This window comes from Carettochelys insculpta, chromosome 6 (genome assembly GCF_033958435.1).
Source record: "Carettochelys insculpta isolate YL-2023 chromosome 6, ASM3395843v1, whole genome shotgun sequence".
Taxonomy (NCBI): domain Eukaryota; kingdom Metazoa; phylum Chordata; order Testudines; family Carettochelyidae; genus Carettochelys; species Carettochelys insculpta.
In genome coordinates this window covers 39,661,398-39,681,397 of record NC_134142.1, presented here as the reverse complement: position 1 = coordinate 39,681,397, position 20,000 = coordinate 39,661,398, and the positions used below count along the sequence as shown (strand labels likewise).

Sequence of the window (20,000 nt, the reverse complement as noted above, 5' to 3'; positions counted from 1 at the left end):
TGGGAGGAGAAATTGATGATGGAGTCATGTATCTTTGATACAGTCTTGTCAATATATGAAGAATGTCTGAAGTTCTGGCTCTCTCTGAACACAGGAGGAATCGAGCAACAGACAACACTTTCCGTACCCATGGCTTTAAGACTCTTTCAGAAAGCACTCTGCCCAAGAACTCTCTCTCAGCTTTTCTGAATGCTATCCTCTGAGTGCTTGTTCTGCCTGAGTCTGGCGCTTCCTTGGTACATTCTCTTTCGGGTGGCTCTCTCTCGCATGCAAGCCTTCACAAAACTGTATACATCAAACCCCTACTTCCTTCATATGCCTTCCATATACCTTTGCTGGGGTAGGTCTGTGACATGCCAGTGTTTGTGGTGAAGGCCACTATTGTTTCCGCTACCTGATTTCACAAAGGAGTTTAATGGCTTTTTACAATTACCTCAGGTGAAGTGTAGCAGTTACAATTTAAACTGAGGATAAAAGCAAGATTGCAGTCAGCCTGGCATAGTTTTAAATTTCAGGTATCACCTAATTTCATTAAAAAATTCTGTATTTTCATCACGCTTTGGAGTGCCATCTTCATAAATTCTTGCAAGAACGGCACCAAAAAAGGTTAATCTTCACACCTCCATTTTGGTTTCCTGTCAGTTTTTGTCCAATGCTGAAAATAACATAAATTGTTCCTCTTTTGGCGTTCAAGAGGCAGTGCAACTATGACAGTATGGTTGAGTGGAGAAAATATCAGGTACATGTGCTGAAGCTAAAAGAAATTACAAGGAGCATTCCATGGTTCTGAACTTGGGCACTAGAACAAATCTACTTAGGGGATTTATAGGCAAATGTGGAACAAGTAGATAGAGCCATTTGTTATCTCTTTTTCACACTCTAGTGTTAGCTCTGAAATTGTAACCCTGGATTTAGGAGTAAGGGCACTCACTCCGAATCTGAAGTGAGTGATCCATCGTCACATTGTTTTGTGAGTACCTCCTGGTTGAGCCCTCAGTTCTGTTAGTACTAGGGCATAGTCAGCTATGGCAGATGCCAGGCAGATGGGTGTAATGCCTACATCAGGGAGGTGGAGAAGGGCCAGCAGGTAGCGTGGGGTGGAAGTCATTTGCCACAAAGAAGAACAAGGGAGTGGGTGGAGGGAAGGTAAGGTTGTTTGGAAATGTAGCAGGGGTCCTTGGCAGTTATGGCATACGGTGAGTGTGTACCTGTGTGCATGCATGCATACCCAGAGGAAATTGGAAGATGAGGTGTTTTTCTGTATTACCAGCAACATCAAGCTGCTAGATTTCTCCTTGTGCCAATGGCTGAGGGATGAGGTTCTGTATCTCTATACATCCTCAGAAACAGAGCTCTGTATCTCACTCCACACATGGCCAGAGCCAGCCCTGAACACCATCTGGGTTATGAACAGTAGCTAGAGACATCATAACTCAGTTTTGGAGGTTGGTCTGAGAGCAAATGTATTACTTAAAGTGATCAAATACGTGCTTTCAAACATAGGCAGTAAAATGCCCAATACATGGAGAAGCTGTTGCTTTTTTAACTCAACCATTCAGGCTATGTCTACACTATAGTGATATGTCTACAGAAGTTACTATTGGAATAAATCTTCCAGCAAAACGTTTATCGACAGATCACGCCCACACACAAAAGCGGCTCAAAAGAGCAATCCGCTCTGTCAACAGAGAGTGGCCAGACTGACCTGCTGCACTCGCAATAGGACAACAGCCAACTGAAAGCTCAGCAAACAGGGCATCCCAGTGACCTGGAAGCCCTGTCTGTTGACAGAGGGCCTCCCAGAACATCTACATGGCTTTTTTTTTGACAAACTGTCGACAAAGGCGTTATTCCTAATTGCAGAGGCAGAACACTGTCAGCAGAAGTGTCAAGTTTTGTCAACACGCTGTTGACCAAGCACGTTTTGCATATAGATGCTCTGCAAGTTTTGTCAACAAAACCCCAGTGCAAGTGGTCATTAGTTTACAGATTACACACCTAGCAAACCATCTATGGCTATGTCTATATGGCACCTTAAACTCAAAATAAGAAAGGCAATTTGCCTATCTTATTTTACATTTATCTTGAAATAGGCTATTTCAGCATTTGGCGCTGTCTAAACAGCACCAGATATCAAAATAATGCACTATTTCAGAGCATCCCTTACTCCTCTTGCACCAAGGAGTACAGGCATGTGGCCTAGTATCCAGTCTCTACATATAAATATTGGGTTTTGTAGTCATAAACACTCTACCCATTTTTTGTCATGATCGTCTGATGCAGTCACACCTCAGAATTCAACTGATAATCTGATTTTTAATTGTATCCTTCTTTCTATTCTTCTTCTCACTCTTTGACTTTCCTTGCTCCCTTGACAGTATGTCTGAATCATTAAACCCATCTGGGAATTAGCTAATGGCCTTTTTCTTACAAGAGACATCTGTCTCTGATGCTACAGTGATTGTATTAGCTATATAAAACCTTTGATTAGCTTTGTCAAAGGAGGGGGGTTAGAATGCACCAGCACGTGCTGCTGTTTCATTCCTAGCTTTACATTATTTTTAACAGCATTCTAAAACTAAAAGTCCATCCCCTAAGCTATGTGATCTTTTCAGCAGATGCTGTTTTCCATATCTATCACTTTTTCCTTGGGGGAAAAATATTTTGAAGAGGGAAAAAAGTCTGATATTTTTAGAAACAGCTGGTAAAACAACTCTGCAAATGTTGTGCCTGGAGCACATCTATCGTAAGAACAGGATTGTCTGAAGATGAAAGCAGCCACTGGTGCTTCTACATGGCTGTGTTAGTAATAACTCCTCCACTGGCATAGGAAGGCTAGGGACGCCTGGTGGGGCCTTTTGTTCCGTGGTTTGCTTAGCCCACCAAGTTATTCAAACAGTTCTCTACTGAAGAGTATAAATTCACCCAGTATTTTGTGTGGCAAACATGGGGTAGTGGCAATAGGCAGAAGACATTAATCTGTTTCTGAAACCTCTTTTGATCATCATTTTGGTAATTTTTTTTCCTCCTGTCACCAAATCTCTTCCCCTCCCACCCTTCCCAATGGCTGTGTGGAAGATTCTTGTGGACTTACACCAAATGGCTGAAGAAATATTCCTTTCAATGGTCAGACCTAGCTGCATTTTGCAAAGCCACACATTGCAGCTATTACCCAACAGCTTGGCATCAGTTACAAGTTTCTCTATTGATCTCTGTTCTGAGGGGAGTAAGTTGCCAATTCATCTAGGTAAGAACCTTGAAGAGCTCCTTGCATCCTGTGGCTGGAGTTACCAGGCAGTAGAGGGTTGAGCTATGCACACAGCAATTAAGAGGAAAGCTTTCAAAATACCTGCATGTCTTGAGTTGTGTTGTTCCACCTTGTGTATGAATCCTCCCTGATTTTAGTTGCCAGTGAAACTCATCAGCTGAGCCCCAGAAGTGACAAATAGTACCAAATTGTAATCAAATGGTGTGTTTTTAAAAAGCAATCTTTTTCAGTCCCCAGTGTGTAAGGCTTAAGTTGGACATTTTTGCCATTGAGAAATTCCCACAAAACCAAGTTTTCTTCCCATATTTTGTTGAGAGGTGGTTTATGATGGCAATCTGCCACTTTATAAGTGTTTTTCATAGGAATTTCAGCTGGGAGAGTGAATGGCAACAGACTTTTCTCGTGGCAGCTCCACCAATTATAATAATTTGAACAAGTATTTGCACCTTTCATTCAGTGGTCTCAAAGAGTCATACAATCATTAAAGAGCAAAACATTACAGTACCCTGAGTAGGAAGTAAATCTTATCCCTATTTTGTATGTGAGTAAGCTGAGGCACAGAGTGGGTATGTGAGGCGTCCTAAACTATGTGGATTTCAGAGGCAGCACTAAAACTTAGGAATCTTAGCTCTACTCTCACCAAAGACAGGGGAAACTGCCCACAGGGATTAGGTTGGCAGAGGGGAGGGAGCAGGCAGAAGGCCCATCCACTCCACGTCCCAGCTGAGGGCCCTAACCTGGCTGCTACTGGGTCAGTGGGGATCCTGACTACTACACTCTGACTCAGGTCACTTGCATCTCCTTAGGTGGGTCAGGGTCAGCTATCCCTGGGCTATGTTCCAGTTCCCCTTGTGTGCACATCTCGCTTTGGACCTGCTCCTCTGGGCCTTCAGGGAATGGAATTTCCCACAGGACTTCCAGTGGCTCTGGGGTCCTGGCCACTCTTCCTCTTCCTGGAGCATGAGCCCTGTGGCTCCATGATGGGAGGGTCACAGATGCTGGACTGCAGCCCTTGTCTGCAGATCTACACAGAACTTTTTAACCTTGGAGTCCCAATCAGCTAACCCAGGTGAGCTGCAGCTGTGCCACAGGTCTTTTGTTCCATTGTAGACATATTCTCAGATGTGGCAGGTAGCTTGCCAAACATGAATGTCAGATCCTGTGCAGAGAATTTGAAATTCATTGCATGGCATGAAAGCATCTCACACAGAGTGAATTCTTGAGAGACTAGCACTAGATAGTAGGTTTTAAATATAAACAGCCTGGCTCCTTTCACAACTTCCCAGCTGCTTACAAATATCCACCAGCATGGCTATTCATTACATTTTATGTAGCTGAAGCTGATTTGCATTGGGATTTGTTAAGAGTGGGGTACAGTTTATAAAGTAAAGAGGCAGATGGGGCTGCACTTGGATCACCATAGCATTTTGGAATTGGATAGGAATGTAATGTTTTATTGGCCTGTCAAAAAAACCCCACTATATACATGTGTATGTGCATAATTAATAACTACAGATTCACTTACAGCTGTCTAAGCTGATGCTTGATGCTGGAAGGTGCTGAGTGTACAGAATTCCCACTGGGATCTTTGAGAGCTGAGAGTACCAAGGCACTTACAGAATAAAGACTTCAGGTTGTAAGTTGGCTATAATGAACTTAAAAAAAACAACCAACCAAACACTACTGGGAATTAGCTTTACCTGAGGTTTTCAGTTGCAAAAGACAGCTGATGGATTTCTGTGTGCACCATCTCATTGCTCAGGTTCCTTTAGCTGTTGACTCCAACAGCTTGTTTTGATTAAGGTGCATATCGTTCTCATTACTTACTGTATTTCATTACAGTGCCCTGCTCCACTCCACATGCTCTGAATGGATAAGACACGCTTGAAGGCTTTTCAAATTCAAGCAGTTTCCATCCCTCTGCCTCTCCTTGGAGCCTGGCTGGTGTGTCTGTCCCTTGCACACTCATGACTGGAAAGCACACCACTGAGGCTTGTTCCTGTTTAAGGGCTATATCGAACAATAGCTTTGCTGTCTTTACAGTAGACTAGTGTGGAAGGATTGCCATTTCCACAGCCACTTTGATAGACACATGCTGATATCACTTTGATCCTCTCTGGCCATATCTGACCAGGAACCTTATTACTATATAAAGCCTCATACTATTTTTCTGGACTCTTTCATCTGAAGCCCTGAAAGTGCCTAGTGAATGAAGCATCTGAAATTGTTAGTGAAGGAGGTTATTATGCCCCATTTTACAAGTGGGGAAGTACCACTGAATAAGAGAGAGTGATCAGTCTGAGGTGACGTTCGAAGGGTACATCTACGCTGCCATTAAATTTAAACCCCTGGCTGGTTCATGTCAGCTGACCTCAGTTCACAGAGCATGAACTAGGAGTCTATGTAATAGTGGAGCAGACATTCAGCCTCAAGGAGCTGGTCCCTAAGTTTGGATTCCAGACTGAGCCCAAACATCTGCATTGCAATTCAATATTCCCTTTGCCTGAGCCCCACAAACCTTAATCTGTTGACAAAGGCAACAAACAGCATTTCATTGCATTGTTGACATATCCTATTGGCCTAATATTTCAGGGTGTCCTTCCACTGAGTTCAGTGGAATTTGCATTTGGACCTTTGCACTTGAAAAGTTAGTAATACAATTCCTTGGTCCTATCACTGGATAACATTTCCTTGCTATTAAGAACACAGTCCCAGTTCTGAATATCCCTGAGTTTGGGAAAACTTGTGTCCTAGGCTCATCTTTACTGTGAAATTATTCCGCAAGATTCTCATTTTCATCACTCTTAGCTGGGACATCATCTCCTCTTGGCCCTGTTTGGTCATCTCCTCCAGACTGTTAGGATATGAATGTTCTGAAGGTGAAGGGGTCTCTGTCTTTGTCTTATGTGTTGAGACAAATCAGCTTTTGACATTTTGGAAATGGCACAGATAATCTCTGAAGAAGAATCTTTTCTACTGTATCTCAAATTGAAGGATGTTAGCTGTGATACAGGTCTTCAGGGTGGGTAGGTAAAGTATGATGATACGGAGAAGATAGAGACCATAGTGAATCTCAAGGTGATAGAGGTAGAATCATAGAATCATAGAACACTAGGACTGGAAGGGACCTTGAGAGGCCTTCAAGTCCAGCCCCCTGCCCCAATGGCAGGACCAAGTACTGTCTAAACCATCCCTGATAGACAACTATCTAACCTGTTCTTAAATATCTCCAGCAATAGAGATTCCACAGCCTCCCTTGGCAATTTATTCCACTGTTTGATGACCCTGACGGTTAGGAACTTTTTCCTAATGTCCAACCTAAACCTCCCTTGCTGAAGTTTAAGTCCATTGCCTCTTGTTCTATCCTCAGAGGCCAAAAAGAACAAGTTTTCTCCCTCCTCCTTATGACACCCTTTTAGATACCTGAAAACCGCTATCATGTCTCCCCTCAATCTTCTGTTTTCCAAATGAAACAAGCTCAGTTCTTTCAGCCTTTCTTCATAGGTCACATTCTCTAGACCTTTAATCATTCTTGTCGCTCTTTTCTGGACCCTCTCTAATTTCTCCACATCTTTCTTGAACTGTGGTACCCAGAACTGGACACAATACTCCAGCTGAGGCCTAACCAGCGCAGAGTAGAGCGGCAGAATGACTTCTCGTGTCTTGTTCACAACACACCTGTTAATGCATCCTAGAATCATGTTTGCTTTTTTTGCAACAGCATCACACTGTTGACTCATATTTAGCTTGTGGTCCACTATAACCCCTAGATCCCTTTCTGCTGTAGTCATTCCTAGACAGTCTCTCCCCATTCTGTATGTGTGAAACTGATTGTTCCTTCCCAAGTGGAGCACTTTGCATTTGTCCTTATTAAACTTCATCCTGTTTACCTCAGACCATTTCTCCAATTTATCCAGATCATTTTGAATTATGACCCTAAAGCAGTTGCAACACCTCCCAGCTTGGTATCATCTGCAAACTTAATAAGCGTACTTTCAATGCCAATATCTAAATCATTGATCAAGATATTGAACAGAGCCGGTCCTAACACAGACCCCTGTGGAACGCCACTTGTTATACTTTTCCATCAGGATTGAGAACCATTAAGAACTACTCCCTGAGTATGGTTATCCAGCCAGTTATGCACCCACCTTATAGTAGCTTCATCTGAATTGTATTTTCCTAGTTTTTTTTATAAGAATATCATGCGAGACCGTATCAAAAGCTTCACTAAAGTCTAGGTTAACCACATCTACCACTTCTCCCCTATCCACAAGGTTTGTTATTCTATCAAAGAAAGCTATCAGATTGGTTTGACGTGATTTGTTCTTTACAAATCCATGCTGGCTGTTCCCTATCACCTTATTACCTTCCAAGTGCTTGCAGATGATTTCTTTAATTACCTGCTCCATTACCTTGGAGGACAAATTACAGCGGAGGGAAAAGGAAGTGGTGGAGAAGTAAAGGGGAGGCGAGAAGGTTTGTAAATAGAATGTTATTTTTATTTATAAAGATATAAATTTGTTCACTTAAAGCATCAGGAAACAATCTTGTCCACAGCTACATATGAAAGTTATAAATAATGCAAAAGGACTATGGAGATATGGTCCCTTTTTAGAATCATAGAATTCTTGAAATGTTGGGCTGGAAAGGATCTTGAAAAGTCATCAAGTCCAGCCCTAGCACTGTGGCAGGATCACGTAAACGTAGACCATTCTTGACCTCTGTTTTTCCCACCTGTTCTTATAAAGCTGTAATAATGGGGATTCCACAGTATCCCTTGGAAGCCTGTTCCACAGTTTTACTAAGCTTCTAAAGTCAGTTTCCCCTAATATCTAACCTAATTCTGTCTTGCAACAGATTAAGCCCATTGTTTGTTGTCCTGCTTTCACTGCACATGGAGAACAGTTGATCAGTGTCTTTTTCACAATCCTTAATATAACAGAAGATTGTTACATTCTTTTTTTTCAAGGCTGACTCTGCTCATATTTTTTAACATTTTCTCATAGAGGATGTTTTTTAGCCCTTTTATCATTTTTTGTTGCTCGTCTCTGGGCTCTCTCCAGTATGTCCACATCTTTCCCAAAGAATGGTGCCCAGAAATGGGTCCAGTAGTCAAGCTGAGTTCTCATCACTGATGAATGAATAGAACACAGAAATTCTTTTCCAGGTCTTTCATTTTACATAGCTGTTAAAACAATACAAAATATTAGCCTTTTTTTTTTTGGAACTGCATCACATTAGTGACTCATGTTCAATTTGTGATCCAGCATAATTCCTGGATCCTTTCAGCTGTGTGACCTCCTAGTCCATTTTTGAGTGTGCATTTGTTTTTTCTTTGCAAAGTGAAGTACTTTGCATATGTCTTTCATTTTTGAATTTCATCTTGTTGATCTCAGGCCAGTTCTTCAACTTGTCAAAGTCATTTTGAATTCTAATCCTGCACTCACAAATGCTTGCAACCCCTCCCAGCATGGTTTCAGCTGCAAATTCCATAAACCCCCTTTCCTTTCTGTTATCTAAGTTATTAATAGAAGATATTGAATAGTACCAGATCCAAGATTGACAGCGTAAGCCCCAACAAGCTATGCCTTTACAGTTTCTGACTCGTGTGTGCATGTGTGTGTATGTTCAGAACAGGAGATGGTGATTTTTACCATTAACTACTTTGTTCCTGTTAGCCCTGCAGAACCCACACCGTTCTGGGGAAAAAGAGCTATGTTCTGTTCTGCCTCAGACCTCATCCGTAGTCATTTATTAGGTTCCAGTTACGAGGTTAGTTGATGATCAGTGTGAAATTTAATGAAGACAATGGGGTTTCACAGGTGTCACTGAGGTACAGTTTGGCCTATAGCAGTGGTTCTTAACCTTTACTGCAGCCTGCACCCCTTTGGGTCTCAAAATATGTTCTTGCATCCTTTATCAAAAATCAAATATGTTCTTGTACCCCTTATCAAAAATGGAGATGGGGGGGCTGTACACTTTTAAATACATATTAAATATATGTAAAATAATTTTGTTATTTATTACTCACCACATATAATTATACAGAAGGTATACAGAAATATGCAAGTACTACACAGAGATGTTGCAGAGTTTTGCTGTGGAAGTAAACTGTAACTGACACGCTAACAGTTGGCAGCTAACTGAATTCAAACAAAGCTGCTGTTAATAAATACCTAGGTTTGATGAAACAAAGTAGCTGTACTTACATGCCTGTGCTTAATTTATATTTTCGATGATTTACATTCTTAAAAAAACTGGCACGTCTCACACCCCCTGACAGGGCATCACGTATCCCTAGGGGTGCGTGAACCCCAGGTTAAGAACCACTGGCCTATAGAATCTTTTTTCTTAGTTGTTATTCCAGAGACTCCTCCCTTCCCTCAGCTTGACTATCAGTTTCCAATTTGAACTCTCAGAGCTGGCAGTTAAGGATAACGTCTTTTGAGTTTGAAACTGATCATATTTATTCTGCAGCCCCAGAGATGCAATTGGAGCTTCGTGACACTATTTTACAGCTAATTTTCAGAGAAGAAATGTACGTGGCTAACTTGGTATTTGGATAATTCTCCATGAGTTCTTATCTCAAGTTGCCATAGCCAAGTACCCTGGTAAAGAGACATTATAATCTAAGATTCAGAGCAGGCAGTATCAGTTCACTGTTAGCCAATGGCTGGGTAATGAGTGGTCTGTGAGCCTAATTACATCTGAGTCTTTAACTGCTAGGACCGGCAGTCCCTTAGCAGCGGGCAGCCAGAATGGCTGACCGATGCCCCAAAGATCCACCCGAGTCTTTAACTGCTAGGACAGGCAGTCCCTTCGCAGCAGGCAGCCAGTGTGGCTGACGGGTGCCCCAAATGTTGGTGCAGAAAGCTTATTCCACCCGAGTCTTTAACTGCTAGGACAGACTGTCCATTCGCAGCGGGCAGCCAGGGAGGCTGACGGGTGCCCCAAGAGTCTGCTCCATGGAGGCAGCACGACTCAGCGCTCAGCTTTTATTGCATCTTACCACTAACCAGGCTGATATAGCCAAACGGCTGAGGTTCTTTGTTTGTGTTTGGCCGAGTTACAGTAACTGGAAGGAGTCAGGCTGAAAGCTTAAATGGTTGCTATTTATTAAAGGCAGAAGCAAGCATCTCAATGGTTACAAGGTTATTGCTCTATCTTCTTAACTACTAGTAGGATGATACAAATGAGATGCCAATTAGATTACAAGTGAAAAGTTACCCATTTGAGGACCAGACGCCTCAGCCAAAAGACTTCTTATTATTAAATGTGCACAAAAGCACCTTGCAGGTATAATTCTCACCCCTGCATCCTTCTACTCCTGGTGTAGCCAACGTCGTTCACTGAATCCCTGGGGAAGAACTGTATGATGAGGGCATTCCCTGGGTCCTTGGGAGGCAATAACCTTACCCGACCGGCAGGTACAGGAAATTGGAGCTCAGTTAGAGTGGTCTGCTGGACCCTTCTTTATACCCCTTGGGTCACACACATTCTTCCTTATCTAAAGGTACCAATTGTGCTGGTTCGTCTTTGTGACACCAGTTCTTACAAGGCAGTTGCAATTTAATTTACACTTGTAAGATAGAGATCATTAAATCATTAAAACAGGACATTCTTTTTGCATGGGCAGGAGATTCCTCTTCTGGGATGAAGTGTGGGCGTGTCAATTATCAGTACCAGCCAAGGGCAATTTGAGGCCCTGTGGTCAACAGCTAGCCTGTCAGCCCCCTTGTCTGTATTCTTCAGTCCAGGGTCATGCTGACACAGCACATCTGTGTTTTGAAGCATCAAAAGTCTGGGATTGTGATAAGCGCATCTGTGCTTTCAAACATTCTAAGACTGTGCTGTTTCTTTGTGCTTTGTGCTCGGAGGCACCTAAGAGGGGCAAGATGGAGTAGAGCAAGGGGATTCTGTATGGCTACATTCACGTGACAGCCAGACTCTTAGCCTACAGCCACACTACTGCAGAAGATCGACCCTCTCAGGGTCGATCTTTCATGGTTTTGTTTAGCGCATGCATGAAATGGGGCTTTCCAGGGTCCAAGCTGACCCCAGAACTCCTCTCAAGCAGCAAGGATTGAGGAAGGTCAATGGGAGGAACACGCCCATCAACCTTCTTCCATGTAGACAGCCATAGCAGTCAATCACTGATAAGTCAATTGGCATAGCTAAATTTGTGTATCAGCAGCTGACTGCTATGTCTAGTGTAGACAGTCTTTTTTGGGTTCCCTCATTAGAGATAAATACATAAGCCAATAAACCAACACTACATAAGCCTCTAAAAGCACAGGGCATTAATACAATCTAGAAGTCCCCAAAATCTTTAAAAGCCCTAGAGGAGTGTGATTTTTGCACATGCCTGTTAACATTTAGTAGGAATTAAGCAGCTGATAATTTGGCTTCTGGCACTGTTCCATTTTGACAGCTAACTGAATGCCCTGGAAGGTTGTGAAGAACAGCCAGATTGCATTAGACACTTAAACTACTATTTAAGAGTTGCATGCATACTTAGGAACTGGGAATAAAAGCTAGATCGTCGTACCCATCTCCGGCACCTATAGGTCATTGTGCCTACTGAGGTCCAATGTACCTTTGCAGAGGACAGGCTTTACTCAGTTCCTGTTTCATGTTGCAATGAGCCTTTCTTCATTAATTGATGGGATCATCCTTTCATGTAATCAAGAAATCACTTCCCTAAGAATGCATCACATGTCATAATGTGCGATTACAAATCAGGCCACTGGGGTTAGAATGTGAAAGTCTTTTTAATTCATCCACAGAGTTTAAAACTGTAGGTTGTGCCTGCAGCAAAATTACATGGATAAATTGTTTGTTCTTTTAACATAACATTTCCAATTTCATTTCTAGGTTGAAATAAGACTATGAACAGCAATAAATGAACATGTCAGTGTAGAAGAAAGTTGCCTTTCTATGGCTAATACAGATAAAGAAAATGAGAGTCTATGAGAAAGTAATCGACTTTCCTATTAAAATACTCCCATGTAATATCTTGCTTTCTTAACAGAAGCAGCTCTGAAATGATATTTTGATCAGGTTAATTAACATTCCATTCTATTAGACTTGCTCTGCAGTTAACTTTCATTTTGCTAGTAGTGATGATTGTTATGCTCCTTTCTATTATCACACGTGAAGCTCAGCTATAATGGCTATTAGCTATCTAAAATTCTTCTTTTAGTGATCTAATAATGACCATCAATCTTAAATGTTAAGATTGCAGGTTATATGGTAAGCAGCTACAGGGCAGAATCAGGTTCAAGTGTATGCATACTTGCTACAGTTAAGGTCCGGCAGAAATTCAGCAGCAGTTTAACACTGAATTGGTTCTATGAACCTTAAGTACTATCCTTGAAAAGTATCATTTCATGTTGGAAGTTACCAATTTATCAATCCAAAATTATTCAGGATTTGTGACATTGGGAATCATCTTTTCTACTGCTGGTAGGAAAGAAGAGGAAAAGTGGAGCCAAAAGTCACTAGCAAGTCACTGAGGAGCACAACGAGGAAAACTCAGAACCCAGTTTCCTACTCTGGGATTTTTATCATTAAAAATCACTTCCTCACAAAACTGGAAATGGAACCCAGGAATTCTGACTCCAAGCCTCCTCTTTGCCACCCGCACTCCTACGCTAAGCACTTCACCACAATCCTTACCAGTGTTTCTGAAATACGTTCTGGCATTATCAATATTAGGAAGGAATATCTTTTGCAGCTGCATCTGTCCCTTTTATAATCCAATCTGTTGTGCAAACAAAGCAATTACCCTTGTCTGTTCCTTCCTTGCTGTAAGTCTACCCCGATAAACAGCTTAATGCATTGGCTCCACAACGTAGTTTATACTAGACACTCGCTTTCTTGAAAAAGAGGATGTAATCCTAGCTACAGCAGCCCTTTGCCCATGTGTGAGGTCAGCCTAATCCCTCCTGTGTACAGGTGGAGAACCAGGCTCTTAATTTCCATTGCAGCATTTGCTAGCCAGTGTATAATTTGCCACAGAAATAAAATCTCTGCCAGGTAACCATCCCCAAAATGTCTTGCATCCTGGATCACAGTAAACGTCCCTTCTTCTCTTCCAAGTGATATATAGCATTAACTCACATGCTGAAAGCTCCTACGTGAAGGGCTCCCCTGCAGCATTTCAGAGCTGGCTTGTTCCTACATTAGCCAGCTCTATTGTGTTTTTGCTGCTGTTACAAGAGCTGCCTAGCAGGAAAATTGACTTCAAAGCGCAGATTGATTATCATTGCCATTCAGTTTCCAAGCGCCTTCACTCGAGGTCTCAGGGGACCCCGGGTGCAACAAAACATTAGTGCAATCAAAGGGAAAGAATAGCTCAGATTCCCTGAATCTGTGTGAGCTGACACCTTGTAATAGCTCACACCAAAGACCAGATTTGCTGAGGCTTAAATTAAGTATATCTCAACCCCCCATTTGCAGCTCTGAGAAGAAGAGTTGTGGTTGTATTTGTTTATGGATTGGTTGGTTTGTTGTTGTTGTTAAGGAGTTTTATTTAGACCCTTTCACTCTGTCCCTGCACTCCAGGTAGATTCCGTCAGCTGTCTGCATGCTGGTTCGCAGCTCACATCCTAATTAGTAGCAATAACAACTTGCATCCATGTAGCATTTTTCATCTGCAGATAGCCAAGCACTGTACAAACATGCATAAGTGTCTATCATCGTTTGACTGATGCGGGTGTGTTCACAGTATTGCACCGGGATTATCGGAATAAGGGTACATCAACTTGTGAAAAACATTTCAACCCATTTTGGCCTCTGCAAGAGTGAAGGCTTTGTCTCCAATTCTACATTACTGCTTTTCGTAATGGCCGTGTCTACACTACAAAAATAACTTTGAAGTTGCTTACTTCGAAGTACAACTTTGAAGTAAGCAACTTCGAAGTAGAGCGTCTACATACATCCTACTTTGAAGTTAAACCTTGAAGTAGGGCACTACTCCATTCCTGGAAATGGAGTAAGGACTTCGAAGTTAACTTTGAAGTAAGGGAAAAATGTGTGTAGACTCTCTGATGGCTACTTCAATGTAGTGCTTAACTTCGAAGTTAACTTCAAATTAGTTTCTAGTGTAGACACACCCATAATGTCATAGAAATTACAGTAAAAAAGGCCTATTAGGTACCATCTAATTTCTAGTTCAAATTCCTTGTCTCAGGGATTACTGAAAAATGATTCTATACTCTATATTCTTGTTCATCCTAGATCCCAGGTTACATATACACGGCAATTAAACATCCATGGCTGGCCCATGGTGGCTGACTCAGGCTCATGGGGCTTGGGTTAAGGGGCTGTTGAGTGCACTGTAGAAACTTGGGCTAGGGGTGTAGCCCAACAACTGTGTCCCTCCCCTTGAATGGGACTAGCTGGATGTTTTTAATTGCAGAATAGGTGCATCCGCAGTATCTCAAATGATTGGGCTTTTGCTACCCATCTGGGGAGATAATTCCACAGATGAACGGTTCTCACCGTCAGGATTTTTCCCCAATATGCAGACTAAATTTTTGTTTCCTCGTTTTTTTCTTTTTTGACACCTGAAAACGTTGTTCCATAGAACAAACTCACCACAACACTGACATTTACAAGGGAGGACTTTCCCCCCCACCCCTCCACTCTCTGATTTGCTCACCTTGATTGTCTTTTTCTGATTTGTCCTCCTTGCTTACTGTTTTTGGTTCTCTGTGTCTTAAATATTGAGTCTGTTCTGGTCTGGCTATGGTCTGAAGAAGTGGGTCTGTCCCACGAAAGCTCACCTAATAAACTATTTTGCTAGTCTTTAAAGTGCTACTTGACTGCTTTTTGTTTTAACCGAAAATAAGAGTCTTTGTGCTCCTGAAATTTCATAATTACATAGAAGATTACATTATTGGACTTGCAAATGGGTGTTTAGTTGGAAGATTACCTGCCCGGTGCTCACAATTTCATGGGTTTTAGGTACATACATAGTATGCAACTTGAGCATCAGTGCAGCTGATTTTGGGAAGATGATAGTGCTAGAAACTCAGAAGCCTACATTTTGGGTGAGATACTTGTGAAGGTAAAAGCAGGAACCTGATGCATGTCACATTTACATCAGCTGCATATCTTGGCAAGTCAAATCAGAAGCTAGCCCACATATTAATCACCTTTATCTTAATAGAGTCAGGAATTTGAAAATGCCCAACAAAATAGTATTACAATAAACCCTCAATATGCGTGATTTCGAGTTGCACTTAACTTGCAGTAATGTAAGTTAAGTGCAACTCAGAATCCCACTCCGCCCAGCCCTGGCTCAACCCCTCTGGCCTCACGCAGCCCCATTTCAAATCCCCCCAGCCTGGTTAAATCCCCTGGGTGCAGCTCCAGCTCAACCCCCACAGCTGGGTGCAGCTCCGGGTCAAAACCCACAAGGCCCAGCCCACCACCCAAGCATGCTCTGGCTCGCCACCCGCTGCACACAGCTCTGGCCAACCCCCTGTCCTGGTTCAACCCTCTCCCCCCGCCAACGCGTGGCTCGGGCTCAACCTCCCCACCCGGTTCAACCCCTCCTTCTGTCACCCCCACCCCAGTTCAAACCCCCCGTGTGTGGCTTTGGCTCAACCTCCACCTCCCCTGACACCCATGCATCCCTAACCCACCCCAGTCTTAACCCCACTGCCTCCCTCCCACTGCCCCAACCCACCACCTGTCTTAACCCTTCCCTACTGCCCCCCACTCCCCAAACCCAGGACTTACCTTTCAAAAGGAGCTCCTGCTGCTTCCCCAGCTGCAGAACATGCGTTCTACCAGGAAAAAAGGCTGCCCCTGACTTATGCAAAAGTCGAGTTACGTGAGGGTGCGTGGGAATGCAGTGCCCGCATAACTCAAGGGACTACTGTATTTGCTATTTGTGTTACCCAAGTGCCTAGGGCCCTTGTCATAAATCAGGACCCCGTAGTGCTAGGTGCTGTACAAATGCAGAACAGTCCCTGCTCCCAGGGGCTTAAAATCTGATTGCCTCGGAATAGTTTATACAAGCAAGTCATGGCTTTTTGAGGCTTGCGTTTAATTGCTTTTTAATTTTTTAAAGTACTCTATGTAGGGAAGCAGCGAGGGGAAAAAAAAACTTAAAGGATTTGCTCTCGGGGGAGGGAGGGATGGTTGAAATGAAGCTGCTCCAGCTAGTGATTCTAACACCTACCCAGTTAGCACCTGATTTCTACATGCTGGAAAATGACAAGGAAGAACAAAATCAGGCTCTAGAGCTAGAGAAAGAGAAAGGGAAGAAAACATTACTGATGTTGGAGCTAGGTCACCTTCCCGTCTCTTAAGTCTTCATCTCTCTCACTGCCTAGACAGGATGGCTTGGCTCCCCTTTTGGAACTGAAGGATCCCCTCATCTAAAATTCCTCAGCCCATGAGTCCTGGAATGGCAGCCCTCCATCCCTGCCCGCCCCCCTAGTCACCATCCCAAATAGCGTACGAGCCTTCCAATGGCATTTTTAATACCTAAGAGCAGCAGCTGTACTCTCTCTACCATTCTGTATCTTGGTGTGCGTGAGGCTGAGCCTGCAAATCCAGGTCATCTTGTCATGGCCACTCTAGTGTCCTTGATGTATCACAGAAAAGAGGCAAGAGTTGAAGGTGCTGAAACCCAAAATGGCCACTTTGATAAGAGCCCACAGGGTGAAGCGTCTTTCCAACTTGTACACCGTGTGCTATCCGCCGTCTGCCCAGGGCTGGCACTCACTCTTTCCAATGGATTATGAGATTCGATACTTTCTGTTATTGAAATGCTCAACTTGGAATCCTTTCCCAGGGACTTATGCTGCACTTTGCAAATAGAACTGTTCCTCACCTGGGCACAGCCCCGCTAACCCCCATTCACTTAACTTATTTGCCTGTTGTTTTTCTGTAGTTTGCAGAACAGATCTCCCCAATATTTCCCATCTTGATGCTAACACTTTTGAGATCTGCATTGGTGAAGTTGTTCCTTCCAGTGATATTGTTGCCAGTGTGCTTTGCTGAAGTTAGATGAGCATGTAGAAAGCTTCAACAGAAGCAAGTAAAGTCATGTGCTCTGAGCTTTGGATTCCTTCCAGAGTTTTAACTGGTAGGATCTGGATTGAGATGTTCATAGTTTATTCAAGTGTTTCTGCCTGCCCTACCCCTTGCCCCGCCCATTTTAAAGCTAAAACACTCCCTGGTTGGGGGTTGGAACTGCTGGCTCTGCCCAACACTGTTTTGTTTCCAGAATGTTAGGAAGTAGAAGGGTCTGAATATTAGAGAGGAGGAATTATTTAGAATTTTATGCAAGGCAACAAGAACTTGGGGTACTGGAGTTAAATTAACCAAAGAAAGCTAAGCTTAAATATGACAGAAACTTCTCAGCAGTGAAGCCTCTTACGTGTTGGAATGGTGTCTTCCAAAGAAATTGTGGAAGTTCTTTCCCTGAGATACTTCCAACTGGACTGGCAAATGTGGGGACGGGTGAAAGTAGATTAAATCTCTTACAGGTACTGTCATATTGTGACCCTTCCCCCTCCACTGCAGGGGCCTAAGAGCAGGTTTGGGGCTTTGCACTGGGCGGGGAGGACTACAGGGGATTGAACTTCCCCCATTTTTGGGGGGACACTACTCCAAAGCATTAGAGGGGTTGTCTGGATCCCTCAAGTGGCAGGACCACACTGCCCAACTGCCGGATTCCCAAAGCAGCCGGGACAGCACTGCCTAGCCCTAGCTGCTGGATCTGAGGGCTGGCAAGAGCAGTGGGGACCGCACTATCCAGCCACCTGAGTACTGGGGATGGAGCCTGAGTGTGCTCTGGCCAGGTTGCCTTGGGGTTGTGTGCTGCTAACAGCTGGTAATTCAGAACAAATCTTTTCTGGGTGCCTACATTCAGCTCAGAGCTCAAGGGTTAAATAACTTCACTTAACTTGAGCGCCATCTAAAAGCCTTTAAATTCGCTTGACTGCACATGAAAGATTTGGCTGTCAACAAACACATCAGCATCTCTTCTTGGCAGAGAGTGCAGGTTGGGCAGAGATGCATGTTGAGAAGACTTTAAAGTCCAAACACAGCTGGATGGCTGATCAGCTCTGGAATTGCTGACTAGACCTCCAGAGAGTCCCCTTGGGTACACAGGAGTACATCAGGCAAAGAGGGGAAAGCTACTTCACCTCTGAAAGTTGTGACAATAATAAACTCTTTGGATTCTCTAGTTGCAGGTATAGAGGTGAACATGTGAAAATTGTCTGAAGTATCATTTATTGGAAGTAGTATATGCTTGCTCCACTAAGCAGCTAGTACTATACATGGGACAACTTCACTGATGTCTGATGTGGGTGTCTTTTCCTACAGATCTCTGTAGCCTGTAACTGGCCTCTTTGTCTCCAACAAGAGACACAATCTGGTCAGCCCACTCATGCTCCGTAACAGGAGTGAGACATCCCTGATGCCTCTGTGTAGTGCCAAAGAGAACAAGTGAAAAATCCAAATGTGTTTTTTTTTCCACAGAGCAGAGGATATAGCTGCTTATATAAAACAAGTGTACAATATGGGGATAGTCCTGGTAATGTTGGCATGAGGGGTTCCCAACTTTCTAATCACACAGAACCAAACACCCTTGCCTCATCCCCTACCCTGTTCTGAGGCTCCACTTCTCCCCTCTTCCATCATCATTCATTCTCCCCCACACCCACTCAACTACATCAGGCTGGAATGTGGGGGGAGGGGATCTGGGCTGGGGCAGGAGGGTTAACATGCAGAAGAGGGTTCTGGATTGTAGGTGAGCAGTTCAGGGTGTGGGAGGAGGTTCAGGACTGGGGTAAGTGGTTGGAGTGTTTGGGCTGTGCATAGAGGGTCTGAAGTGGGGCATGGCTGAGGGGTTTGGAGTGCAGTGGGTTCAGGGGATCTTGGATGATTTGGGGTGTGGAAGGGGGCTCCGGGTTAGGCAAGGAGGTGGATGGCAGGGGGCAGGCTCCAGGAAAGTTTGGGTGTGGGAGAGGACTCAGGGATGGAGCAAGATCTTGGGGGCAGGCTCTGGGAGGTAGACATCCAGGCCGCACTTACCTCAGGTGGCTCCCAGAAGTGGCCAGTGGGTCCAGCTGCTAGGTAGAGGGGCCAGGAGGCTCAGCAGTTCCTAGCCAATGAGAGCTGCAGAGCAGCACATGGATCCCTCTACCCACCCTTGCACATAGGAGCTGGGCATGACCCTCCCTCCAGCATCTGTGTGCAGCCAGGTCAGGCAGGGAGCCTACCTTAGTCCCTCTGCACCACTCACTAGACTATTACTGGCCTGGTCAGCAATACTGTCCAGAGACATCAGGGTCCCTTTTTAATTGGCTGTTCCAGTCAAAAACCAGACGTCAGGATGGCTGGTCACCCTATGCCTCTGTTCCTCAGCAACAGCTGCGTGTTCTGACTTGGTGGGGCCAGGGTCTCGCAAAGATCCAGGAGTGTCTCTGCAGGAACCCAGAGCATGAAGGGCCCTCCCCAGAGCCTGCTCACTTCTGCCAGTAACAGTTGATTCTGGGTGAGCAATGCTCTTCTGTTATCTCTACTGGGAGGGGAAACGAAGCCAGACTATTACTAAATACTGTGTAGCTCCAGGGCATTGACAATAAAAGAAATGCCCCTTTGTAAATAACTCTTAACACGTCTCTAGTATTTCATCTCAAACAACTTTGCAGACTCTGTGTAATCCTTCAAACAAGCCTGTGCGGCGGGTGGTATT

At 43.8% G+C, this 20,000-nt stretch overlaps 2 protein-coding genes across 20 annotated transcripts in view; one reads left to right on the top strand and one right to left on the bottom strand.

The window, feature by feature from the left end:
- Positions 1-20,000, top strand: part of NRXN3 (neurexin 3) — a 1,384,038-nt gene that overhangs the window by 1,348,162 nt on the left and 15,876 nt on the right. The window lies entirely within an intron of this gene.
- The window catches only part of LOC142014309 (uncharacterized), a 215,985-nt gene continuing 204,307 nt past the window's right edge, over positions 8,323-20,000 (bottom strand). The window contains exon 6 of the mRNA XM_074996700.1: positions 8,323-8,456. Coding sequence (XP_074852801.1) covers positions 8,444-8,456 — 13 coding nt within the window. The 3' untranslated portion in view covers positions 8,323-8,443. The remainder of the gene's footprint in view (positions 8,457-20,000) is intronic.